Source organism: Halichoeres trimaculatus, unplaced genomic scaffold, assembly GCF_033239565.1.
Source record: "Halichoeres trimaculatus isolate MK-OKI-2021-1 unplaced genomic scaffold, fHalTri1.1 fHalTri1_scaffold_11, whole genome shotgun sequence".
Lineage (NCBI taxonomy): Eukaryota > Metazoa > Chordata > Actinopteri > Labriformes > Labridae > Halichoeres > Halichoeres trimaculatus.
Genome location: NW_027437189.1, coordinates 18,919,033 through 18,945,568, shown reverse-complemented (window position 1 = coordinate 18,945,568; position 26,536 = coordinate 18,919,033). Strand labels below are relative to the sequence as shown.

Sequence of the window (26,536 nt, the reverse complement as noted above, 5' to 3'; positions counted from 1 at the left end):
TTGACTTTTATTAATGAAAATATTTACGTTTTAAAAAAATGTATTTACACAAATACAACATATCTCTCAGGTTATGCAAATAAGCTATTAGATGTCATTACGCAGCAGCAAGATAAAGTAACTCACTTCATCATTTTAGGCACATTAAGGACAAAGACACCAATCTACAACACAAAAATGTAGTGGTATGAAACAGTTAAAGGTGGGGTGTCAGGCCTCACTCTGTACATGAAAACGTGCTTCAAGCAGGCCACAAAATCACTGCAGGACAACAGTTTCATCGCCCAAAACCTGACTTTAGTGAGGCACGCAGCTGCTCTGTCTCTATCATCTTCTGTGACTGAATTTTGAAGCCACTTTCTTGTAAACAGCATTTCCTTAACTGCATGCCCTAAATATAAACGTGTATTTTATTGCAATGTCACACACAGCTCTTTATACAAGGGTATAAGTACTTTCTGTTTTAGTGTCCCTGGAGGTTAAACACTGAGGTTGACCAAAAGAAAAGGAAAAAAAGCTTGGCTACTCAAAATAGACAAAAAAAAAAACCCTTCTTGGAATTCAGTGGCTTCCTGACATTTGGCTATTCCATAAAAAGCTGTGTGCAGAGCTGTAAAATGTAAATACTGGTGCAACTGACACCACCAGCCTATTTTGTAATCTCATTAAAAATGCTGTTGTGTTTTGGCCATAATAAAAACATACTGATAAGACATTAGAAGAGGCATTTTTCATTGAAAAACTACAATGTTAATGTAACAAAGTAAAAATACGTACCTTTAATACACTGTAAGGACCACTCATATATCCACTGCTACATTGTACCCAAATGTAAACAACATTTCATAAAGTGCTTAAGTTGAACATTTTTTCTTTATTCTCCCTCATGAAACGTCCCTTGGACCTGTAGACGCTCACTGCACTAGATCAAAGTTACTGGTGCATTACTCAGGAAGAAAAAAGATGATTATCGTAACTATAAGCCAACATGAGGCTTTCAAACATTCTGATTTGCTTTGGCGTGCTGAAGCAAACTACTGACCGACTTCCTACAACCAAGTACGCAGCACATTTGTGCGCGCAAACAATCGTGCCGTGTTAGTTTCAAAAATATAAACTACTTTCTTTAAAATATGTTATAATATAACTGATTGACACTTGCAGTGGCTTTTTTTAAAACAATCCCGTCATATTTTTTTTTAACCTGGACTTGATTCATACACAGAACTTGCCAGCTAAACAAGAATCTCCCTCGTTCTACATAAAACATCACCCTGAGCAGAACTAAATTGGAAGCTCACGTTCGTTATTACTGCCTCTTCAAAGGAAAGATTTCATTCTCCATACATTCACGGCTTTATTCTCATGTATCGTCTCTGTCGGAAGTTTTGGATGTTATAGGACCTTGCTGAATCCCCTCACACCTGGTCAATATCATTGGTGCTCTCCTCTGTTCCCTTTGTATCTGAAGTAACCAGTGGGGAGGTGAGATTCAGGTAGCTCTGCTCTGATGGTTGCTGTGTGGAAACACATGCTTGAGTGGGGTCCACTGCATGCTCAGCCACCTTCACACGACAGATTGCATCAAGGATGTCCAGGGGGACACATGAACCCGAGGTCAAACTGGTGACACAGAATGAGAGAGAAATGGCAGAAAACAAACACTTATTCGAAATTGAATCATCACTTAAACCCATCAAAGTCATGTATATTCTGAAGCAGTCCTACCTGAGTGAAGATGTGTTCAGGATGCCATCACAGAGGCTTTCAGAGGGGAAAACTTTCTTCATACTCTGTCAAGAAATTGAACAGTGCAAGATCAAAACCCACCATGCTTCATATGAAATTAAAAATATGGGACATGTCACCCATTTTAAATAAAGTCAAGCTGCCTTTCTTACCTTTCCAACACAAAGCCTCAGGTGTGATAGAGTCCACCATGAACCATTTATATCAGCAAACACTGAGATTATAAACTCTTCACCTCACATCTTTAATGCTTTACGGGCTGCTTTAGAAACAAAGAAAACCTGTAAGTTTTGGGTGGCATGTCCCTTTACAGGAGACAGGTCTGCATGATGTTACCTCCACATTGTAGTACGACTGGGCGTTCCTCAGGGCACGCTCCAGCGAGCTGACTTGGTTGGAGAGCTTAAGGGTTCGATCCTGAAGCTGTCTGTTTTCCATTTCCAGGACATTGACCCTAAAAGACAGATTTAAAGAGAGGGTTGTTTGCTTTTCTACATATTTTCTTTACCGTGATACAGGTAACTGAAACCTATTAGCTTTAGCTCCTGAACAACATAAAGGATTGAGATGTTTCATTTGACAGTAATGTTTCAATTCTTCATGTGCAGCAGTAGGAAACTTCAGCTACCATTAAAAGATTTATTTTAAAATTTCTTAATTCTCACAAAGCAAAGAATAAGTGACCCTCCAAAAAGTAACTGCAGCAGCTTTGCCCATTAAAAGTGATTTATGATTATGCTTCACAGGACACCTGTACTGGACAGTGGAGGCCGTCCTCATGCCTTTGCTGCCTATTTCTTCTGCCTCGCTTATCTTCCGCAAAAGCTCTCTTCTCTCCTCTAAAAGCTTTTCATTTTCCTCCATCACTGTGTTGATCCTCTCTTTCTCCTGTAGCCAGAGGGAAGAGGCACAAGAGAAAAATCATACACAAAATGTTTTCCCTCTTTAGACGTCTCTTGTGGGATATTTAAAGGGAAAGGACAGTGAGAGGATTCTGCATCGTGTGTGTGACCTTGTGTGAGAGGCTTGAGGCCAGCATCAGGTCATTCTCCAGTTTCTGGATGATATTGTCCCTCTGTGCAGTGGCCTTGAGGAAAACCTGCTTTGCCTGTCGCAGCTTGGTCTTGTGTTGACTCTGCTTTTCATTATACTTCCTGGTTTGATAAGCAGAAGAAAATAAGCAGCGTATGTATGGTCGTTAATTTCATAACATCAAATTCAATGCAAACATGAATATCTGAGGAAATTTTTATCTCACCTGACATAGGAGTCGTGTTGTAAAAGGACTTGTTGAAGCTCTCCCTGCAGTCTGTCACACTCCTGCTGACAAGACCCCAAGTCTTCCTGCAGTTTTTTGCTGGACTTCTGGCTTTCTTTAGCCTAGAGCACAGATAAAAGTCAAACATTTTGTTTTTCTTTTTACATAAGACGTGAAAGGCCAATCAGTTTGAAACAGTATCATGTGCAATAGATTTGAAAAATACCAGCAAAAAGTCACACAGCACTAAATGGTTAGAGTCATAGAAGACAGAAATAAATTTTTTTAGAAGGCTAAAAGTGTCAAAGGAATCCTTTATAGCTCTCATATTAGATAAACTGTGGTACACTGATTCTAACCTCTTCTCGGGCCTTGCTGAGCTCAGCCTCCAGGACAGCCAGACGTGTTTCCAGCTGTTGAGCACGGTGGCTGTGCTCTGCATTTGTCCGGGTCATGGAGGCCTCCGCCAGCCTGAGGGAACGCAACTGCTGCTGCAGCTCCTCCTCTCGCTGCTCCAACAGCTTCCTGAGATGGCACATTTAGAAAATATTAAAAGATGATTGGTTGGTTAAAAAAAAAAAAACAACTTTTTTTGTCCAAGTTCTGATGCAGTTTTAGTTACCTTGTGATGTGCTCCTCCTGCTGCTTGGCTCTTAGAGCTGATAAGGTATCAGACAGATCCCTGCTGTCTCTCTCCAGACGGCTGCTCTCACCTGCCCGAGCTTCTTCCACTCGCAGCTGGTGCTGGGCGCTCTTAAGCTGCTGCTGCAACTCCAACACCTGCCATCGCAAGAAAGCCACAGATTTCTCTCAGTGAGATAATCAAAAGTTAATAGCTCCAAAGTTTCTGTGCCGTACAGTGTCTGGCAGAGATTATCTTTGATGTTGGTAAATACCTCTCAAAACATCAACAGGTGATATTTTCAAGTTTTAAGAAACCATCTTGTTCTGACCCCTCAGTATTCAAGCTCCCATATTATGCAAAAATCACTTTATTAAATCTTTTAGTGAAATTTGTGGGTCTTTGGCTTTCCTCCCAGCCCACAAAATGTGATATTTAATGACAAAACCTGTACTTAGTAGTGCTTTTGAATGTAAAATCCTGACCTAAAATGAGCTGTTTGGATTTTGGGGATTTGCTGACATCAGTGAGTCCCTTTTTTGACCAATCAGGAGCAAGTCTGACCTGATTGGTCCACTGGAGCAGATACCCCCGAACCCTCTCCCTGCTGCTGGAGAGAAATCTCTCCAGCAGCAGGGAGGAGAATGCCGAAGTTGAAGAGCCATCACTGCTTTGTTTTTGGCTGTAAACAGCCACATAGTTCCATGCACAAGCTTCCCATCTCAGAAGAAGACAAGACTAAGTAGCTGGAGTTCATGTATCAAGGAAATGTGCCAGCTACACTCAGTAAAACTGTGCATGTGTGTGCTAGTCACTTCATGGCTTTTGACTGCTTTTCCAACTTTGGACAGTACAACAGAGGGCTAGTGAATAGACTGGTCCTGAATCCAGGCGCGTTACCAACCATCCACCAACAAACCTCGGACCCTGGAAATGTGAGTATTTTAAATGCTGTGAGCTGTGGAGCAGATGTAAGAGCTTTTCCTCAGAGTCCCCCCTGTCCCCCTGTCTCTGTGTTAGCTTCAGGATGCTAACTTTAGCTGCAGTTAGCCTGTTGTTTTAGCCTGTAATGGTGTGTTATGGTAAACGAGCTTTTGCTGTTTTCTTAACATTGTGCACTTGGAGCTAGTGGCGCCGCTCTCAGTGACGTGGAAGAACGGGGCGGTATCAGCGGTGGCTCATTTACATACAATGACCACGCCCACTAAATCAGACTGTTCTGAACAGAGGGGCTATGAGAGCCTGGAAACAACGCTGCTGTGCTTGATTTATTGGCTTTGTGGACCAAAACACGTTACTACAATTTCATGAAGACATCAATGATCCATATTAAACTGCAGAAAAGGAGCATGATATGGGACCTTTCAGTATGCATCTTATGAAATCAAATTCAGGGAATGGTAATAATTATAAAGCACAAATGGTGGTTTATATTAGATATATATATATATATATATATATATCCAGTTCATTTAAATACCACCACTTACATTTTCTTACATACAAAACATTTGTGATAAAGCTGTGTCACCACTAACCTTCTTGTCTGCAGCAATCAGCCGCGCCCTTTCTGACTGCAGCTCCTCTTGCAAACTAGTGGTGGCGCTGCGGGTTGTGGCGTTTCGTGCAAGATCTAACTCCAGTTCCCTGATTTTCTGCTGCTGATGTTCACAGTCAGCCGCCTGAGACTGGAGGCTCTGCTCCACCTGGATCAGCTTGGTCTGGACCTGCTTCAGCTCTGCACAAAGCTGAGGGAATAAAGTAACAGAAACACAAAAGTTAATGTGAAACTTCTTGCATCTTTATAACACCTTCCTTCCTTTTTGTGCTTTACTTTAAAGTTTAAGGTTTCAGTTTTGCTCATGGTTAGTCACAGGGAGGTGACTTAAGAGATGAAAGGTGATGGTAAAGTCATAAAAGTCATTTGCATGTTGGGGAATTCCACATGTAGTCTGGTGCAGCTGGACTCCAACCTTTAGCTTTTCCTGCTCTAACAGGGTGTTGTGTTTCTTCAGGTCCATGTTCTTCTCCTTCTCATAGCGCAGCTCTCGCTCGGCTGACGAGAAAAGGCTCTGGGCTCTCTGCAGGTCCTGCTTCATCTGCTTAGACTCCTCTGCTTTTTGGCTCAGCACTAAGTCCTGGGACTGAGGGACAGGGAGAGATAATGATGGGATAAGTCTGTACTCAAGGGGTGAACAAATAAATAAGACGTGCGAGTGCACTAAATGTTAAAAGATAAAGTGAGTATGAGAGAATAGCAGAGTCAATCGTCGAACCTTGATGTGTGCCTGGGTTTCATTGACCTGAGCCTGCAGGGCCAGCTGGTGCTGTGTTGCCAGCTGACGCTCCTCCTCCAACTTATACTGTAGATGGTTCAGCTCCTGCTTAAGAACTACAATCTAAACACATACACACACATTTTAATCAAAGATGATACCAGCAAAAGTATTCTCCTTTTTGCTGGCCTCCTTCTATGAGTCAAAGTTAGTGTCAGCAAAGAAACATCTAAAGCAGTGGTTGTCATTAGAAGTTTGTTTTCTTTCTCAACATCTTATCAATTCAGCATTCACACCTATCGATCTTAAAAATGCCCCTTTCAGAAAAACTGATAGCTCAACCACTGGACGTGGAATCTAGTTACCTGATCCGAACACTCATCCTTGGTCCTTTCCACTGGACTCAGTCTGGATTCTACGTGAGCTGTGCGCAGTTCGGGCTCTTTTCTGATCTTAAGAGCTTCTTTTGAAGATGAAAGCTGCTCCTCATGCCACTTGAGCTGCTCGTTGAGACGCTGGATCTCCAGCTTCAGTCTCTCTGTTTCTCCCTCAGCTGTCAGCTTCTCCTGGACAGTGGAGCTCAGCCTGGTCTGAAGCTTGGCCATCTGCAGCCGCTCAGACACCATCTCTTCCCTGCAAAACACGCAGAGTCATGCAAATCAAGTACTTGAGAAGTGTCTTTTGATCAGTATGATAAAAATGAACAGAGATGTAGCTGTGCTCTCATTTCTCCAAACAGGGGATCTATTTCAGCTGATGGCATAAATAAACTACAGCACTGAGCAATATCTATCACACTGTGAGTTCAAGACTGATAACAACCTCAAGGTGCTGTGTGCTGTCTGGAGGCTGCTGAGTTCAGCTGTTAGCCTGTCAGCCTGCTCCTGCAGCTGCTCCACCTGATCCCTGTTTTCCTTCAAGTCCTCTTGGGTCCGATTACTATCCTTGTAGCTTTGCAGCTCGCTTTGCAGCCGGCTCTGGGCACGCTCCATCTGGGCCACCTGTCAGACAAAGACAAAAGACAAAGAGCAGCTCCATTCAATGACACGTTCTGTAATTCACGTTGACATAGTGTAATAGTGCAAAGCTAATTTATGTTTCTTAAATTCTCAGATTGTTTAGATTAAACTGTGTTTTATGCATTCATCTATACACCCCTGATCGAAATTTTAAGACCAGTGGAAAATTTACTATTTGCACTGTTGGATCTTAAAAGAGGTTCTAAGTAGAGTTTCAAAATAAAAAAAAAATAAAACTACAAAAAAGGGGGTGGTAAGAAAAAAAAATAAGTGAACAGTTTATTAAAAACAACAATTGACATGAAAAAGGTTGTTCATCAGCAGATCAAAAGACCCCAGCCTTTTTAAAAGCCAAAATCTGCACAAAAATGTGGATCAATGTCATTTTCTGCCAGATATTCACACTGTCATGACCTCCTGATGGAAAAGGCAAAAAAAGATTTCTCTCTCTGAAATCTTTGAAAGAGTTTCTCTTCTCTATTTAAAGAGGACTTACAGGGCTGCTACACCTCAACCTGAGGGTTATGGAACAAAAAAGTCAAGTGGTAGACCCAAAAAGATCTAATCGGCGCCCAAAAATCGGATTGGTTGGCGGTCAAGACCACGTACGATCCTCAAATGAAAGGCCATTACTGGTGGCAACATCAGCCCAGTGACCATCACATGGCATCTGTGCGAGAAGGGCATTCGGAACAAAAAAATGTCTTCAAAGGCCTCCTCTTCTTCAACACAACGCCCATTTGGAGTTTGCAAGAAAGCACCAAACAGAGGACACATAAGACTGCGGCTGGCTACGTGGAGATGTTGCAGGGGGCATCCCTCATGCCCGAGGGCTCTGTTCTGTGCGGTAATGACTGGAAGACAAAAGGACGACGCTGCAGTTCACAATAGCTGCGTTTTCATTACACTTTTTTTGCAAAATAAAAGCAACATTTCTGAAGTTTCGATAAAGAACAATTTCACCTTGCTGGTGTTTCCATTATGACTTAAATTGTGCACAACTTGAGCCCGTCTGGACGCTGCACTCATAATGATGCCCATTTATGGACATTAGTGTTTTTATTCACTGGTTAGATTGTTGGCTGTGATCAAGCCAACTCAAAAAATGTACGAACAAAACACTGAATGAAAATCATCATCTCCAGCTCACGTACTCTCACTCACGCACACAGACCTCTGCCCTGCTCTCCTGCTGCTCTCTGACTCAGGCCCGCTCACAGCCATCCTGATTCCTTCACTCATGATTTGATGCTCAAAAACACAAACATCTGCACTGAACACATAACTTAAAGCAGAACTGTTGAAACATGAACGTGCAGATGTGTGGCAGTGAACATGTACAAGGAGGTGAGGGAGGTGCATTGCTATGACAATAGCCACGTATACATGGACCCAAATACTCCGTTTGCATTGGGTTTATTTGCTGAAAAGGAAAGAATTTAACCTTTGTATACACCTCATTCCGAAAGAAAAGTGCCAATCCAAATGGACATTTAATCTGTTTCATAGGGGTGGAATATTCCTCTCCCCAAACCGACTGAGGTATCATGTATCCACTCAAACAGAAAGTTGTCAGGGTGAGTTCTTTCAGCGCATGCTCAGATATGACGTAAGACGCAAATAGAGACGTTCCTTAATTTTAAAAATGGCAGCGAGCAGTCAGCACTGGAGGAAAGTTTGCTTTTGATCCAAACTTTGAAGAACTGAACAAAATTTAAAGACTGGACGGACACTTGTAATACGGAGTATTGCAATACCGTGATAAAAAAAAAAAACTGTTGTCCTCCGTCTTTGATAAATCACATGATGTTTCCGTTTTTCTGCGCATGCCCCATTGAGTATTTTGTTTGATTATAGTGGCACATGTAGATCAGGGTTTGAATATTTCTTTCCATGTATACTATTGTTTTCGGGAAAGTCATTCAGAAAGATTCCATTCGGAAAGACGAAAAACTCCTCATGTAAACGTGGCTAATGTGACATGTTTTTGCGAAAAAGCTGTTTCCATTGCACTTTGGTTAGAAACTTCAGTACTTAAGCTTCTGAAAAACCACCTCATGACGGCGTAAAAACTTTTCATTGAATTTTGAAAGGTTTTTCAAAAATGTGGCATTTCCATTACCATTCCTTTGTTGCAATATTTATGTTTTACGTCATTCAAGGTGTAATGGAAACGCTGCTAATGACCACTTGACAAAGGACATCTTCTATGTTTTTTCTGCTAAGTACCCCCTAACAAGCGCAAAGCAGTTTTTGTTGGAAAAAAAGATGTAAAACACAGCACTGTACTATTAGTGTCTATTGTATATAGTACTCATGTTACAAAATTAAGCTCATATTTGATTCAAACATTGATTAAATAAATGGTGTTAGATGATTTTTGATTGGTTGCTATTTTTTAATATCCATTTTTGAATCTTGCGTACCCCCAGGGGTACACCTACCCCGATTTAAGAACCCCTGTTCCAGAGGAATAACCTCACTCTTTGGGACCATCCTACGTGTTCTCCTGATCTAAATCCAATTGAGGACATTTGTTCCCTCTAGCCTCCGTGAATCACTTCATTAAGCATGTTAAAACCGATTTTGAAGTTATAAACAAGGAGCTGCTCATTAGTAAGTCCTTTTTTTTCAAACTTTTATTTCTTTTTTGGGAGGTTTATGTGTTTTTTGAGCTGTGGTCTTAAACTTTTGATCTGCTGATGAACAGACGATTTCAGTTTAATTGTTATTTTTAATAAGTTACTTGCTCTACTTTTTTGACCCTCTCTGTCATTTCTTCTTTTGCATTTTGAAACTCTACTTGGAAACTCTTTGGCGATCAAACAGTTAAAAATGTTAATTCTTGCAAATTTTCACTTAGTCCTAAATTTTGATCAGGTGTGTATATCCTGGGTACACGGTTTGTTTGTATAAGAATGAACATAAGGGGCAGAAATATGTCCTCCAGACACACCTCTCCATGGGAAATCAAGCAGCTTTAAAATGATCAAACCTTTTCCTCCAGAACAGCTTTCTCCCCTTTGACTTGAGTGAGGCTCTTGATGATTGTCTTCCCTTGTTGGCATTCTGTCTGAAGACTGTTGACCTCGAGTCTCAGCTTCTTCCTCTCTTGCTCAGTGATCTGCAAAGCCTTTAATGAAAACAGTGAGGGCATAAAGTGCAGCTGAAGAGTGGCTTGCATCTTTCATCTTATAAATATTTTTAAGACACTGGAAAAACAAACGTGGGTTTGGGACCAAGCTTTTTGAATGCTGACTAAAGCTTCCACATTTGTAGCTTTGGTTTTGATATTTTCTGTGTGATTAAGCAGAGATGGGTGCATTTTTCACCTCCTTTTCTTTTTTGAGGGCCGCCTGGGCTGCACTGAGGTCTACTTCCAGCTGTTTCCTCCAGTCTTTCTCTTCTGTCAGTCGAGCATCCAGCAGCGCAAGTCTCTCCTGACTGCTGTCTCTTAGACGCTTTGGACATGATGTTAAGCGAAGACAAAGCATTACTGGTTTGATTCTGTACTTAATTTGACCCATTTAATGTTCTTACTTTTTTGAGGACTAACGATCAAGATAACTGAAGATTTATAACAATCTGGAAGGGATAATTTGTAAGATATTCAGCACAACTTGGTGCTCATGGCTGTCTTGACCAAATTTGCTGTTTTGTTTCTTTGTATTTTTAAAGCATAATTAACACCTACCATGACATTTAAGCTGAGACAATTTGATCTTTGTACTTGAGAAGTAGCAGTAAAAAACTGACTATACACCTAAACTTGAGTGGATGTGTCACTTTGGTTGAATAAGAATGAAACTTAAAGGGGAGTGTCTCACCAGCTGTAGGTATGAGTCAGGGGCTTTTACATCTTCTCCGTTCTTCATTATTTTTTCTGGTGCCACATGTTTCTTCAGCTCTGTCTCCAGACTCTTGATCTGCAATGAACAGTTGAGGCGACAGCCCACCCTTACAGAGATCATAGTTTCTAGGAAAGGTCTTCGACTCAACCATTACAATGATGAATAAAACATACACCATTTTTTTTCAGAAAGCCAGTGTAGAATTTGGCCTGAATTTACAGCTTACCCGCCTGTGGAGTCCTTCCAGTTCTCCCTCATGACGGTGTCTCTCCTCCTTGCTGAGGTTCTGGGCCTCCCCCAGCAGAGCCTCCAGTTCCTCGTTTCTCTCCTCTAGCTCTTCTTGTTGCTTGCGGAGTCTCTGGAGTTGTCGTTGCAGCTCTTTCACCTGCACAATTCCATCTTCCATTGCCTCTCGACATCTAACAAAAATGTTTATAGTTTGACAAACAAAGCAGTAATGTCTCAAATGACAAGATGGAGTTTTATTATTATCAAAAAAATGGGTGAAGTGGTTCCTCACCGTTTGTGAATGCAGTCCTTCTCTGGGTCTGACAAACCAGACTGGTTGTTGTTCGGTGGCTCACTGTTAGTACTTCTGTCTGCTAGGTCATGTTGGTTGACTTCCAACTGGACAAAAATGATACCAAAGAATGCCTCAGATGGCCTCTCGCATTAAGAGGTTTGATTGTGAAATGAATTAAAACAGTAAAAACACAAACCTGAGCCTGGAGATTCTTCTTTTCAGAGTCTAAAGTGCGAACTCTCTCTCTCAGAGCTCTGTTCTCTGTGTCTAGTCTGTCGTTTTGCTCTTTGGCTCGCTGCAGCTTCATCATATCTGTGAACAGAGAAAATCAGGACCATGATTGTCTACACTTAGTTCAATATTCTTTGTGTGTCTTATTCACACTAATATATGTCACAATATCATGCACATATACACTCGCTGTGTATCAGTTGAGATGGTCACTTCATACTCTTGTTACTCTTGTAGTAACAACTAACTTTAGTAACTACTTGTTGTAGTTCGATTCTCTTAGGAAAAATAAATAGATTTGTTTAAACCAAGATAAAGGTTATATTTGGGAAATTTCCAAAAGCAATATGTGATACATATGTATAAGTGGCGGCTGCTGGTCAGTCAAGGAGGGGAAGCTCATTTTTTCCAGCCTATGTCATAAATTTGTTAATTTATTTAAACGTAAAATTCTACCCTCCGTGCCAGCATGCCAGCAGCTGGAGCTGCTACGTGAGACTACAACAGCCTGTAAGTGTGAGTGACAGGGGGAGAAGCTCCACAGCTGTAGCTGTAGCTGCTTATTGGTATAAAGAGAGAGAATCTTTAAACACAACGCTCGTCGTTTTTAAGAAAGGTAAACTCGCTGGGGATTGATAAAGCCTCCAGATCAGTCAAGAACAACTCAACATAAAACTCAGAAGATTCTCCAGTGGAGGGTTATACTTCAAGATAGCTGACTGGCTCATTTCACTGTCAATCAAAAAGGGATTCGGCCTCAGACAGATCATTCAATCATCATGCAGAAGCCAAGCGTCCAGACCAGCCCACTGCCTCATAGACCCCCAGAGACGCTCAGCGTCCGAGGGCAGGACAAAGCCCAGTGTTTATCCAATGACCGTCCAGTTTCCACAGTGGAACAACCCACTCTACGCTTCCCCGCCCAAGTCAGAAGACGCTCAGCGTCCAACTGTGTTAAAGTGCTGAGACGCTGCGGGGATGAATGAGAAGGAGGTCGAGCCAGTTACCTGTGATAGGTAGCTGATTCTGAACAAAAGATGAAGAAATTCTAGCATGTATTTTGTCAATAAGATGTACACACAGCAGAACATATCACCACTTTTTTGGGGACATTTTAGGGGAAGTTGAGCTTCCCTTGCAGTCTTAGAGCAATCGCCAACCACTGATATATGTATATATATATATATATATATATATATATATATATATATATATATATATATATATATATATATATATATATATATATATATATATATATATATTTTTTTTTTTTTTTTTTTTTTTTTTTTCTCATTATTTGAAGTTTATATTAAAGGTTAGATTTCAAATGCAAATGAATACAGCATTGTAATAAAGTATTTTAAATGTATCTGAATTTACACAATCTTTACATTAACTTGAAGCCAAAATAATTCAAAGGCTTCCAACACATCTTGAAACAATGTGGCAGGTACTGACACGACACACTGACAGGCAGTTTGCTGAGCACACACTGAAGCTCTCTCACCACAGTGTTTCAGTTTGTCCACTTCCTTCCTCAGGTTCTCTACTTCTTGGACCGTTCCCTGCAGCTCACATCCTGAGATATTATGAGCAAACTTTAACCACTTTGAGCAAAATTATGTTCACTGCTAACTTGCATTTTAGAAAAATTGTATTCATAAACTGTTTTCTATAAATGTTGTTTCTATAACCCCAATAACTCCCAGTTAAAAAGTCAAGATTAGATGATAAATTTTAAAGATATTAAAAACTGTTCTGGTTTTAGTACAGGGAGGTAGACCAGCTGCTGTATGTGGAGAGTAACATCCCACAGATCAGTGTACAACAGCTGGTTAAAGACAGGAGTGGGGCTGCAGGTGTAAACAAGGTCATTCAGAGGTATCTAATGCCACCATGCATTGCTTTTACAAACACCCAGTTAAGCAATTTGTGAAGTGTGTTCTCAAGTAAAACATTAACTCAAAGTTTTGTCAAAACTTGCAGTTCTTAATAGGATACAAACTGCAGCTCCTTTGAACATACCACTTGTTTCCAGGTTGTTGTTCTTGGCAGCATCCAGCTCATTGGTGAGTCTGCGGATATCCTGATGAGCCATTGCCAGCCTCCTGGATGCCTCTTCAAGGTCTCGCTCCAGTCGCTGGCGCTCAATTTTCTCTCGGGAAATCTCCTCACTATGTGCCTGGTGTGTAAAAAGAAACTTGGATGGTTACAGTTGGAGAAGTCCAGCATGAAATAAGACTTGTAGAGATGTAAGCGGGCCCACATGCTGCTGTAAGAGACATGCATTATGACGTTGAGATTCATCATACCTGCAGGCCTGGACAGAATTAAGGGCAATGAGCCAAGTTTTTATATGTTACATTTACGTGCTGTTACCTGTGACATGCCACTACCTTTACACTTATTTTGGGCACCAGTGAATTACATTCACAGATTTATTACTGGAAGTAAACATTTTCTGCACCATAATAGTCATGCGAATATCAAGGCACATTGCAGGCATGGTGTGTATTTTAGAAAGCAGTGCCTCTCCAAAACATGCCAGTGATCCCTGAGTGTTAGTCAGCAGTTAGTTCAAGCCTGAAGTGAAAACCTACAGGGGTAATATTGTGTTTGCTCTGACCAGACCTGCGCAGCCCAAATAACTTCTTCCACGGACTCTGGGACGAACACTGCTGAGAGGGAACACCAGTACTTACACATATTCACAGCTGACAGTACATCACATGGCATCACTTGGAATCATTCAGTGACTGGAAAATGAGGTTGGTCTTCACTCTACTAACATCGTTCACCATCAGTGTTTAAGCCTTTTGACTCAGCCAGAACAGGACTTCCACCTCACCTTAATGTTATCTATGGTTTTCTGCATATCCTCCCTCTGCTGCCTCAGCTCCTCCCCCATTGTGTGGCAGATATTCTCCTATCACAGCGACACAGGGATCTCAAGCACGTTATTAACTGTTTATATTGCAATAATCAAAAATAATTATTAAATTCTATTTCATGATTAAAAAAGACACTATTTTTGAGTAAACAGATCTTGGATGTGGTCAGTCCTTTACCTGGTGATGAACATCTCTTAGGTTGTCAGTCAGGCTCTGACTCTCCAGTCTCCTTTCAACTGCCTCCAGCCTCTCCAGTAGAGTGGCCCTCTCCACCAGTAGGTAAGCCACTTGCTCACTGGGACTGCTCAAACCAATTTCCCCAAGGTCCTCCTGAGCCAACATCTCTGCCAGTTCCTTACTCTGACCCTCTGGAAGAGAGTGAGTCGAGAGAGAGAGCTGCTGAGTACCATGTGATAACAGACAGTATAACAGGAAAACAGTGCATCCCTTCTGAAAGTAGAATTTGCATGAACGTGTTGATTTGTGAGTCAAGGAATGTGTGCTTGGATACATCAACGGATCCATCTTAGACCATTAATGATGCATGTGTATTGTCGCTGAGGTGGGTATAAAACTTTTTACTGATGTTTTAAGGAGATCCAAGTGAGTGATCCAACATCTAAACCTTTAAACACATTTGCACTGAAATCACCTTGTTGTTGTCTGATCTGGTGAAGCTCTTGCCGCAAGTGCTCGTTGTCTTTCTCATAATCAGCAGTCAGACACTCACGTTCCTCCAGCAACCCACGAATATGTGCAACATAGCTTTCCACCTAAAGAACAAAGATCATAACAGATGACATCCGTTGTTTTATAACTAAAAGAAGAACAAATGAAAAAACTGAAAGATAGGGTGACTTTAATCATGGTCACCTCCTGCATCTCATTGGCTTGCTGTGTACGTAAGATCTGCAACTCCTCGATGGCAGACTCCAGCTTTGCCTCACTGTTGAGCAGCTGCTGACAGACTTGGCACTGCTGCTTCTGAACACTGGCCTCCAAAGGGCTGCTATCACCCTCTGTTCGAGCATCCTGAGAACCAAGAGAAAAGAGCAGGGCATTTTGAGACCACATTTTTTACTGATCAATTGAGTAACGATCCATCCTTTTCAGCTAGAGCTTCAAATATTTTTGGAAGCAAAAGTACTTTGAGCTTTGAGGTTTAATTGGTAGAGAAAAGTTGTGCTGGATGAAAAAAAAACTTTTCATGCAAAATTTGCCAGATACATCACATTAATGCAAATCCACTCCAATTTAAACAAAGCGGTCAATCACATTGTGATTACACATCAAAATTTTAGGCCATGCTTAAAATGTATCAATTTATGTGACAAAATAGACGAAGCCACAGTATTAGAACAGCATGCCAGCATTAGACACCTGTTGTCAAATTCAATACTGCACTTTGCAGGGCCTGTAACCTGAGCACACCCCCCATGAAGCATTTTAACTACACCATGAGCAGTCAACAGTCCAGCAACGTACATACAACATATTGTCACCAGGTGAGTATCAGGTCCCACGTGCCTGTTGTACTTAACCATCATCTGCCTCTGCTCTATGATTGTGAAAAAAGTGCTAAAAACCTGTATTTTAGCTACAATAATGTTACACTGATAGAGGCTGGTTACTTTGGAGGAAAACCCTTTATTTTTTGTTAGGCTTACAACTGAATAAACTTCCACCTGAGGATACGCAGTCACAGTCAGTCTTTGCTGAAACAGTTCATGTTTTTAACAGTCAGGTTTTGAACACAGAAACAAAGAATCAACAGTGACTCAGATTGTCTATAGTCAAATGAAAACTACATGTTACCTCATCATGATCCATGGTCATATAAATCCAGTTTGATGAAGCTGCATCAGTGAGTGATGAACTTTTCCTTACAGCTCAAGTACAGCAATGCTGCCTACATGGTATCCCATAGAGCCCAGCTCATTTTGCAATGATGGGGCAAAGATCAGCTGCTCTTCAAACTTGATCGCTCTCATTGTTGCTGCATTTCATCCATGACAACGTCCCGTGTCCTCAAGTTCCCCTGTCACAGGACAATGCTGTCAATGCTGGAATGTGAGGAGCTGCCTGCAGGCACACGTTTGGAAACAGATACAAAGCACACTGTGAAATTGCATCACCTGAGGCTATGCAAAATCTCGAGCTGATTAGCTATGTTTAAGCTGCGGCTTAGTTTGATCTGCTGCTTTGTTATCATGTAGAATTTAAAAGTGGCAGTAACAACTTCATCAATGGGAACGACTTCATCATTTTATGCTTATTTTGAACCTGACAGTAATAACCAATCATTTGATGGGTTTTACTTTTTAAGTGGTTACACAATCTTTTCCTTGTACAAAGAAAAAATAACCCTTTTGGAATTTAAAATCTTTGTTTTAAAGCTATCCGTTTCCCCCAAAATGTCTGACGAGGAGGAGCAAAGATGTTTTTTGTGGGACAACTGCTGTTGCATTCCTTTTGCTCTTTGTTCAGATAGATGTAGATACTCAACAAGACCAACGACCGCTCTGAGCTATGATGAAGTAAAAAAAAAAAATACTACTAAGAACGGTGACATCTTGAAACGTCAGCTAGTTAGCAAAGTTTACTTTCAAAGTTATCGTAGTGCAGCTAACTACTCCACATTCAGCTAGCGTTAGCTCGCTGTCGTTAGCCATTAGCTTTTACTCTTGGCCCCTTAGTGGGTTTCTGCCGTGAGATTTTGTTTTGAGAACTAGACCCTCCATTTAAAACGCTCTCACACTGATGAAGCTGAGTTTGCCGCGTATAGTTTAACTCACCTTTCCCTGGGAAAAGAAGGGAATACAGCCAGCAGCTAAGGACAGGCGTGGCGAAGTGAATCGGCTTCTACTAGCACCTTGGCAACGGACTGTACCATTCGGTGGCTGTTGGGGAAGGTGGACCAGTAGAGCTGAAACCAACCATATATGGGGTAGTTTGAGTCTACAAAAACATAAAGAATAAAATAGACATGTAGTTATGTTGTTAGATATGGCAGTTTACAACTTTTGAACCAAAAACTGTGGAAAATATCAAACGAAATTTTGATTAAAAAACAGACTAAAATTTCTAAATTGGTTTCGTCTTTGACAAGTAGGCAATGCCCCAACGACCATTTATGATTAAAAGCTTTTTTTTCCCACACAAATTTATTTAAACCACGCTTTACTCATTGATTAGGATTGCCTTAACAATGCAACTGTCCAAACACCAGAGGGAGACAGCACACGTCTTTTGCTTGTTGGGAGTGAAGGCGTTCCTGAACAACAGTTTAAAATAGTTCAGCCCTAAAAACACAAAAATAATGTCAATAAAAACAAATTCTAAGGCAAATTGCCTAGTCACATCTTGCTAAGTCATATCTTGTCTAGATGGCATCTACATGACCAGTGCACTAAAAATATTTCTGAGTTCTGAGAAATGTGAGGCATGTTGCAGCTTTGTGTTTGTTATGGCACATCAAGACTTAGGCTACATCATAATGAAAGATCTTCAGTTATACAGCAACAGCTCTAGCTTTGACTATGTTTCACAAAACAAAGAACTTTCCAAATGAACTGTGTCAAGAAAAGGTTTTTCATGTGGTTTCATGAGCCTCCACTGCTCATGGGTGGGTCTCTACTTTTGGATGATGATGTTGTACCAAGGAGCTGTGAAGCAGAGTTAAAAAGGAGCTCTGTGCTGCCAGAGGAAATGGGCGTTCACTCTCGAAAAGTTTGGATGGAGTGACCAAAAAAAAACATAGGGGGTGCGGCCAGCCTGGAAGGGAGAGAACCACCTAGAGGGGCACAACTGTGTAGCTTGGTGAAGCCAGAAGATTTGATTCAAAGGACAAGGCTACACACAGGGTAAGCACATATTTCCTTGACTCAGTATGATATCGATAAAAAACAGCTTTCAAATCAAAGAATTCCCTTGATTTGAAAGTATTTTTGTTATTGTAGTAGTCCTTGCATCACAGCAGTCAGATCTGTAGACCTGCATGTATTCCAAAGTTGGACATTTTTCTTATGTTTGTCAGATTATTTGTTTTGAGGTATGATTTATATTTGTTACCATAATGCACCAGAAAAAAAGGATCATAAATTAAACTTTTTATGCAAGTATTTGCAATGTATGTTTTTTTTTCCTTCCTTTTTTTCTACTTTATTTATGTTCTAGTGAAATTTAGTGTAATTACATAATTTTACAGTAATCATGCTCCCACAACCCACCTACCCACCCAGATGGACCTCTCCTACTGATAAAGATCTGCACAGACATCCCCATCCTGCTTTGTTTCCCTTATGTTCTTTTTCTGTTTAACTTTATTTCTCTTTTGAAGGAAGAGAAATCACTCTTGCTAAAGCATCAGTGTGTTTTTTACTACAGGGTACGCAATACCAAGCAGCTCTGTAAAATCACTGGATTTGCCTCAGACTTTAATTTCGTCTGAGTTTACAAGTTGAGCAGTTTTAATGAAATCCAGATCTATGTGGAGTTCTGGACTGTTTACCTCTTCCTCAGTAGAAAAACAACTATTCAGAAGGGTACAGAGCTTAATTGAAGAAATGTTTTGGAACCATTAAGATTTCAGTAGGCCCGCCTAGTCTAAGAGGAGTATCAGAAATAACTCATTGCACTCTTTTTTGGAGTGCAGTCTTGTGTGGCATAGAGAGGCCTCTGTTCAGCTACACACTTTTTCCATATGTTTCGAGTGAAAACAGGAAATTTCCTTAACTTTGGTCTGACTGTGGAACAGACAGCATGTTAATTTGGTCACACACCATTACTTTGCTAAGTTTGGGCTCATTTGCTCAAGAGGCCTACTTTTAGGTGTTTTGTTTGTTTTTACAGGGATTTGAAAATGGCATACCTCCTCATGTTTGTGACCCTGCTTCATCTAATCACATTGGCAATGCTGTTTATTGCAACCATGGAGAAGGTAATGGTTATAGCTGGGACATAATGTTTATTCACTTAAACGGTTTAATTTCTTAAGAACACCATATTCAAGTGTATGTCTCACCTCTCTACAGTCTTGGTGGGTGTGGGATGGCATGGAGAACTCTGACCTATGGTACAACTGTAGGTTTGACAATTTTACAGGGACCTGGTTATGTTCATCCTCCAAGGAATCAGGTATACAAATATCACCTCCATGTAGGAGATTTGATGCAAAAACTGCTATCAAAACAGCAGTACAAGCTTGAGAACTGAGATTCTTTTTGGAATTGTGAATGTTTTCTTCTCACAGAGTGGCTTCAGGCTGTGCAGGTGCTGATGGTCCTTTCTGTTGTCTTCTCCTCCGTCTCTTTCTTGGTGTTCCTTGGTCAACTCTTTACCATGTCTAAGGGTGGTCTCTTCTACTTCACTGGGTTGTGTCAAGTATTTGCAGGTACTTCTTAACAGTAACAGTGCATATCTGACATGTTTGATCTGAAACATTTGAAAGGGATGGTCCCTGCTCTTGCAAAAGACAAAAAACAAGTCTCATGTTGCCCTTTTATTTAATTGAAATTAAAGATTTACTTCTCAAATGCAAGTGTTTTTGTTAATTCAAGTAGTAATTGTTGATTTGAGTCATTATAAATGCCATTACATGATGGAATGAACATATATCAAGACAGTTTATACAAATTTGTGTGTATTTCTCACTAAAAAAAACATCTTATTTGATTTATTTTGTAGGTTTAACCGCCCTTTCTGCATCTCTTATTTACACCCTACACAACACGGAAATCCTTCAAGACTCAAGAGAGCTTACAGCAGGACACTTTGGCTACTGCTTTATTCTGGCCTGGGTTTGTGTCCCCTTGTTGTTGTTGAGTGGGATCATATACATCCACCTGCGAAAGAAAGAGTAACTTTAAATCAGCACTTAAAGAATAAAAGTTTATGCTGATAAACAAAATTGAACTCATGTGACTACTTATTCATCACTTATGCTTATTTGTTGAAGGATTGAGAGTTTCGTGTGTGTGTGTGTGTGTGTGTGTGTGTGTGTGTGTGTGTGTGTGTGTGTGTGTGTGTGTGTGTGTGTGTGTGTGTGGGTGTGTGTGTGTGTGTGTGTGTGTGTGTGTGTGATAATTTTAATTTTATCAAATTCATTTGGTAGCTGCATTTAAAAACATATAACACAATGAGACACAAACTATGCAAGTTTTTTTTTTTTTTTTAATCTTTGTAAGTCTATTGTAATCCTAAAAATAATTACATTTTTATGAAAATAAATTTCCTATTTGGTACCATATAAGATGTTTGTTTTTTCTTTTCAATATTGTACTTTTATTATTATTATTATTATTATTATTATTGTTGTTGTTGTTGTTGTTGTTGTTGTTGTTGTTGTAATTATTATTTAAAATATTGTTATTATTATTAGTGTTAGTAGTTGTAGATGTAGTAGTAGTAGTAGTAGTAGTAGTAGTAGTAGTAGCAGCACTTTCAGTAGAATTACTGATAATACTAGACATGATCAAATATTCCACAATGACAACTCTAGACAACTGTAGATACACAGTGACAGGGTTAATATGTGTGATCTTGTTTTGGTATGAAAGCCTTTGTTTTACCGGCCAATGGCTACTAAGGTCGTTGCCTAGGTTACTGTAAACTGACGAGTTACGTTATTCACAACCTGCTTGGAGTGAAAGCAACAGTTATATCTCTTTAGACATCCCAATCGGACTTTCCCCTAATGATGGCGGATACACTCCTAGCCTTTGGAAAAACGTCACAGATAATTCCTCTTTCTTTACCAAAAGGAACTGAAAAACTGTGTGAACTCTGTCAGAGACCGGCAAACCTGCAATGTACAGACTGTCGGGTCACCTTTTACTGGTAGGCTTGAGTTAGCAGTGCTAATTACTTGTGTTATTTATTAATATCATAATTTTTACCCACTGTGAAATAATTTGTCTATAGGAAAACAGAATAACGCTGTTACATTTTTTTGAGCCTTATATATCGTGTTAATGTGACGCCAGATGGCAGTGTTTTCCACAGGATCTTATCAGAAAACCCCGGAACACGTCGACAGAGAAGGCGTCCACGTGATCGTGACGTAAGGGAGGCGGAGGAACAGCTGGAAATGAAATCAGCTCAAAGATTTGAGCTTTTTGTTCATGTGACTGTGAATGTCTGCTGCTAGATTGTTTTTAGTCGGTCAGCATCAGCGTTTTTATGTAAGCAGCTACCTTTGGCAACACTGGACATCTCTGCAGACTCAGTTACAGATCACAAGATGGCTCAGTAAAATCCTTTCTGGCACAGTGTTTGGAGTGAAGAGGAGCATGTGTTGACATCCCTCCCTGCAGGGATTTATGTAAAGGGATGAGCCACTAAACCCAGTTTCTTAAAGGGAGCTTACAGCCACTTATTGTGCTAGCATCCCTCTCAGGCTTCCCATTCAATAGCTAGTCAAGCTGTTCTGTTGAGTTTCACGGGAAATGATTGTCAGGCCTACATGTCAGAGCTGTATTTTAGAAATGATAAATTAAATAGAGTAGATCGAACATATTCTTTCTGTGTTTTTATCATGTTTCCGTGGCTCATAATGCAACTTTTACAATGTTAGAAAAAGAGTTTATCGTTGGTCTAATTGGTCATATCTGGCTTGCATCAGCATAGCTTGCTGACTGGTATCTGGAAACATGTTTGTGGGGGACTGTTCATCGTCAGGCAGTTTGAGAGAGAAAAAAAAAAAGAAGCTCAGCAATGCATCATGACAATTTACTGACCCTGTGTCCTGACAAGACCCCTTGATTTGAGTGTGTCAGTGTTCCTGTTGATGTGACGTGGCTGGATTCCTGCTCGCTCATTGCTCCTGTCTTAGATCCAGAGAGCACAAACAGAAAGTAAAAAGCATGCATGCTCCTCTGTCAAAAAAAAAAAAAAAGGAAAGAAAGAAACAAGTAAATCCAAGACAGTTTCCACAGAAGTTTAAAGATGAGGAAGCCAGATGAGCAAAATTACAGACTAGTTATGCAACAGCATGCAATTTGGTATGCCCTCTGTGCACTCTCATTATATTCTCTACATGGGTAAGAGGCTTTAGTTTGGAAATGTTAGCAACTCAGTGCAAACCAATGAGGTATGTCGTGTGAGATCGCAGAAAGATCAAAACTGATCTAATGAGCAGCAGAGGAGGAGAGATCATGATAAAAGCCTGAGTTGCAGTCTTCTATACAAACAGCTTGTCTCTTTTCCTCAGTGATGCAGAACACCAGCAAGCCGACTGGGTGGGGATCCACCAGAGAATCTGTCCACTACTAATACCTGTTCGTACCCCTTCCCTCTGCAGTCTTCGGGAGTGCCGTATTCAAATACCGCTTATAAAGGTAAAGACATAGGGTGTGTTTTTGAAGCAGGGGACCATGAGCCAGTCTTTAATATTGTGATGTTAATCTGCCAATCTTCAATTTTCTTTTAAGTGATCCATTTTAAGCCTCCATGAAAATTATGTAATATTCCTTGAAGCCTTGTCTTATAAATGTACACAGTGTGAAACTAGCCTGATGTGTACCATGTGTTTGTCTCTCTATAGGCTGATCTGTTGAAGATCTGCAGGTCAGTGGCTCAGGGTAAACTATCAGAGGGGAAACACAAAGAAGCTTTGCCTGCTGCCCAGTTCTACCTACGTTGCTCCATCGACATCCACGGCCCTAACTCTGCTCAACTGGTTCCTGTTTACCTGCTGCTGGCTGAGGCCAACATGGGTCAGGATGGAGTTACTCAGCTCAAGATGATTCATTTTTACCCTCCTCTATAAATATATATAATGTTTGAACATCTTTCTGCATGTCTGTATTTGTACTTGCATTTTTAGGTTTGGGTAATCTAGCTTCAGTGGCAGAGCTCCTGTCTCAGGCAGAGTGGGCAGTGTTGAAAAGCCCAGAATGTGGTCACGGAGTCTACCAACAGCTGCACAGGAGCCTGGGCCGCCTCCACGCTGCAATTGGAAACCTGGATGCAGCCCTGGTCAACTTTGCAAATGATGTCGGTGCCATATTCAGAACGCTCACCATAAATTATACTCAAAATATCCAACTTCCAAGTATTCCAAAATTTACAGACTGGTGCATTCTTAAAAAGAAGGATACATCCCTTTTCCTTTTTTAAAACCCAGTAAGATCAAGTGAGCAGACCAACACCGGTCTAAGCTATATACATAAATATACTTCAAAAACCTAAATTATCATGTTTTTCTAGGTTTACTATGCCAGTGAGGAGTACGGTTTGGACAGCACAGTCACCTGCAGAGGCTACTTTCTCATGGCTGATGTGTTTAATAAACAGGGGAAGATACACCTCGTACGTTCCTTGTATTCTGAGGTAAAAGATACAAACCTAATGTTTTGTTAGGGCCAAGTATCTTGTGTCAGTGTTTAATGATATGATTTCTCTGATTTAAGGTGGCACGTACTTTGCACGGCCACCTGACCCACCACCTCAAGATCCACATCCAGAATGTTCAAAATCATAGCAAACTCTTGGAGCCATCATTAGGTAAGTCTTTTAACACCACAAATAGTCAGTATGAAAAAAAAAATCAGAAAATGACATCACCTTTTGTCACTTCTGTTTAACAGCAGGGAGCTCCATTAGCATATCACTGATAAAATAAGGTCAACACTTCTAAATTTAGCCAAGCTGTCTTGCTGTGCAATCCGTGAGCTAAAGCCCAGATTTACATGAGCATGCTTATGGCTGACGGGAGACCAGTGCTGACACATCGCTGGCTGAGCAGCATCCGAATCACTTCCCTCTATCGCAGCTGCTGCCCTACATATGATGCTAAGCCTGTTAGCAATGCATTTTCTTGGGTATTCTGGGGTGTTTACTGTCAAGCAGTGTGTGAAGAAGGAAAGAATGCTCCCAAAAAATATGCAGACAGGCCTAAATTTTATGTAGAATCCTGTTAGATGCATAAGTATAATTTTTTTTAATTGTATATTTTTGTCCATGTGCTGAATCACTTTTTTCCTCTCCATTATATTCAAGACAAATCCCAGCGAACTGAAGTAGATGCAACCTTAAGAGCTATTTTGGAGTTCTGGCAAGCAAATCCCAGAAGAAACTCAGGTCAGATTGCCTTGGTGGCCCTCTGCCTCGCCATGTTGTGGTTCCTTGGAGGAGACTCCCTGAAGGTGAGTCACCTGACAAATCGCCAAAGCATCTAAGATTCAGTCTGACACAGTGACACAGTTCCCCATTACTCCCTGGTTCACCTCGTTCAAAGGGACGTCTCGAGATGGGATTATCTCTAATTGGTAAAGCCGTAAAGATGAGGTTTGAATTAGCAGGAACTGACTTAGCTGTCTCGACAACCTGACTTCAATCTTGGTTTCCAGTGTGTCTGTAACATTTTTAGATGTAGTTTGTCACATGAGATGAATGAACAGGTCTCTGGCACGTCTTGCCAGCTGAGAGGATGAGACAGCATTGGCTTGAGGAATGTTTTCCTATCGCTACCTATTCATGAAGCTCTGCCCCAGACAGGTGACTGCCACAGACTTAAATCCATGTTTAGGGTCAGAGCTCTGGGTTGTGATCTCATTGCTTCGCACGAACCCAACAGACAGTAAACATATGAAAGGACAGCTTACATATGGACAAAAACTAATGATACAGACAGTTTTCTTGGTGAACTTCTTATTTTTACCACAGTTAACCGATGCTGAAATTCTTTTGGGTTGCAAAATGACTGCTGTACAAATATGGGTAAGAGCTTGCATGCAAAGATGGCAGATAAATAAACTGAAGGCAGTTTGAACCGATTAAGAAATGGCTTAGATCTTTAGAGTGAGATTTAGAGTCAGCTTGTCCCCCGGCACAGGAAGTGTAAATGCAGAGTAAGGTAAGACAAAGACACCCTTTTGCTGGGTGTGTAGTTCTTTACTTCAGCATCTTTGATGATGCTCATTCGACTTCTGATTATTCATCTGGTCACAAGTCTACTGTGAAATCCTTTCTATTTTTTAAATTACAAAGAAAGTTATTCTAAAAACAAACACAGGGTGCCATGGGTAGGATGACTGTAATTGATTTAGTTACACACTCAAAAAAGTTGTTGAAGAACATGCAGTTGTTGTTTTTTGTATTCAGATGTCTCCCTTTTTATCTATGTATTAGTGACTTACTGCAAGAATGGAAGAAATGCAAGTTCAGAGTACTATAAATGCATCGCTTCCTTCAACTGAGCCTTTTATGGAGGGAATTACAAGAGGGCCATAAAACACTGCAACACTGACAAAGACAAGAGTAACAAAACAATTCATATTTCCAGCTGTTCATAAATGTGCTGCAATATGTAACACATAACTGCTATTACTATTTACTATTTATTATTTTTGATTAAAAAAAATTGTCTAATATGAGTCAACTTTATCTTACAAGGCTAGAAAAGTGTCTCATTTAAAAGTATTAAAATGACTACTGAATTTCTGATGAAGTAAAAAAAAGTATTGTATTAAAACATTATTTGTATTTTTTAAAAAAGAAAACCCAACAACTGTGTTTTAACCAATATTTTGGGATTTATTTAAACAGAACAGGCATCATTTATTGTTGGAAGATTTTCATTAAAGTTTGTATGATTGTTGTCAACAGATTCAAAGTGTTTTCCTTATGCTTATTTTTATTATTCACGGGACAGCAAAACAGGCTGGCAGATCAAGTTGTTGGAAGGGTAAAGAGGGGCAAGTTAATCTGACCGGCTGGTAGTCCAATTTCAGTGATATTATTGTATAAGTCAGCTTTATTCTCCCCAGAGAGGCTGACAGCTGCAGCTGCTGTTTGTTTCCGTTTGTGTCTCTGTGCCAGGCACTGGGATTTGGCAACGTGGCCCTGCAGGCGTGCCAGCTGATACCAAACCATGACCTGACAGAGCCCATCCAGGGCTTGCTGCAGCTGGTGCAGAGTGCACAGACAGAACCTCGTCCTGGTTCTGGCTAGTCATCATACTAGTCCATGCCTGTTCCTGTGAATGGAGATTTGCTATATCAGAATATGTGTTCACACTTACACTGAATTCATTTACCCCATGTATAGTTAGTCAAGGATTTTGTGAAAAAATAAAAGTTTTATAACTCAAAGTTTGCGATGTTTTGTTTGCA

The 26,536-nt window shown here is 40.5% G+C and overlaps 3 protein-coding genes across 10 annotated transcripts; 2 read left to right on the top strand and 1 right to left on the bottom strand.

The window, feature by feature from the left end:
- Window positions 1-31: 31 nt before the first annotated feature.
- Window positions 32-17,298, bottom strand: ccdc30 (coiled-coil domain containing 30). Of its 7 annotated transcripts, none has more exons than XM_074681300.1 (28): window positions 17,219-17,298; window positions 16,239-16,505; window positions 15,297-15,455; window positions 15,076-15,196; window positions 14,601-14,791; window positions 14,381-14,458; window positions 14,133-14,210; window positions 13,558-13,714; window positions 13,040-13,111; window positions 11,495-11,610; window positions 11,296-11,402; window positions 11,002-11,194; window positions 10,752-10,850; window positions 10,257-10,385; window positions 9,920-10,057; window positions 6,728-6,906; window positions 6,271-6,538; window positions 5,906-6,028; window positions 5,603-5,773; window positions 5,168-5,377; window positions 3,630-3,787; window positions 3,367-3,532; window positions 3,008-3,129; window positions 2,762-2,903; window positions 2,501-2,637; window positions 2,086-2,203; window positions 1,729-1,793; window positions 32-1,623 (listed from the first exon to the last, which is right to left on the bottom strand). In XM_074681300.1, exons 2-28 carry the CDS (start codon window positions 16,257-16,259, stop codon window positions 1,419-1,421), a joined length of 3,723 nt encoding a protein of 1,240 aa, XP_074537401.1. In that variant the 5' UTR covers window positions 16,260-16,505; window positions 17,219-17,298; the 3' UTR covers window positions 32-1,418. The 7 variants fall into 7 exon arrangements, with proteins under 7 accessions (XP_074537401.1, XP_074537402.1, XP_074537403.1 ...); XM_074681301.1 differs by having other exon boundaries at window positions 14,133-14,207; XM_074681302.1 differs by lacking the exon at window positions 13,040-13,111 and having other exon boundaries at window positions 33-1,623.
- An 898-nt stretch (window positions 17,299-18,196) lies between these two features.
- LOC141799764 (epithelial membrane protein 3-like) lies at window positions 18,197-20,428 on the top strand. Its single transcript, XM_074682118.1, has 5 exons — window positions 18,197-18,286; window positions 19,275-19,362; window positions 19,457-19,559; window positions 19,675-19,815; window positions 20,109-20,428. Exons 2-5 carry the CDS (start codon window positions 19,285-19,287, stop codon window positions 20,282-20,284), a joined length of 498 nt encoding a protein of 165 aa, XP_074538219.1. The 5' UTR covers window positions 18,197-18,286; window positions 19,275-19,284; the 3' UTR covers window positions 20,285-20,428.
- Window positions 20,429-21,049: 621 nt separating this feature from the next.
- Window positions 21,050-26,472, top strand: zmynd12 (zinc finger, MYND-type containing 12). Of its 2 annotated transcripts, none has more exons than XM_074681851.1 (8): window positions 21,050-21,260; window positions 22,723-22,759; window positions 22,966-23,137; window positions 23,248-23,417; window positions 23,631-23,753; window positions 23,834-23,927; window positions 24,423-24,568; window positions 26,244-26,472. In XM_074681851.1, the coding sequence occupies exons 1-8, from the start codon at window positions 21,118-21,120 to the stop codon at window positions 26,373-26,375; spliced, it is 1,017 nt and encodes a 338-aa protein (XP_074537952.1). In that variant the 5' UTR covers window positions 21,050-21,117; the 3' UTR covers window positions 26,376-26,472. The 2 variants fall into 2 exon arrangements, with proteins under 2 accessions (XP_074537952.1, XP_074537951.1); XM_074681850.1 differs by having other exon boundaries at window positions 22,633-22,759.
- Window positions 26,473-26,536: the final 64 nt, after the last annotated feature.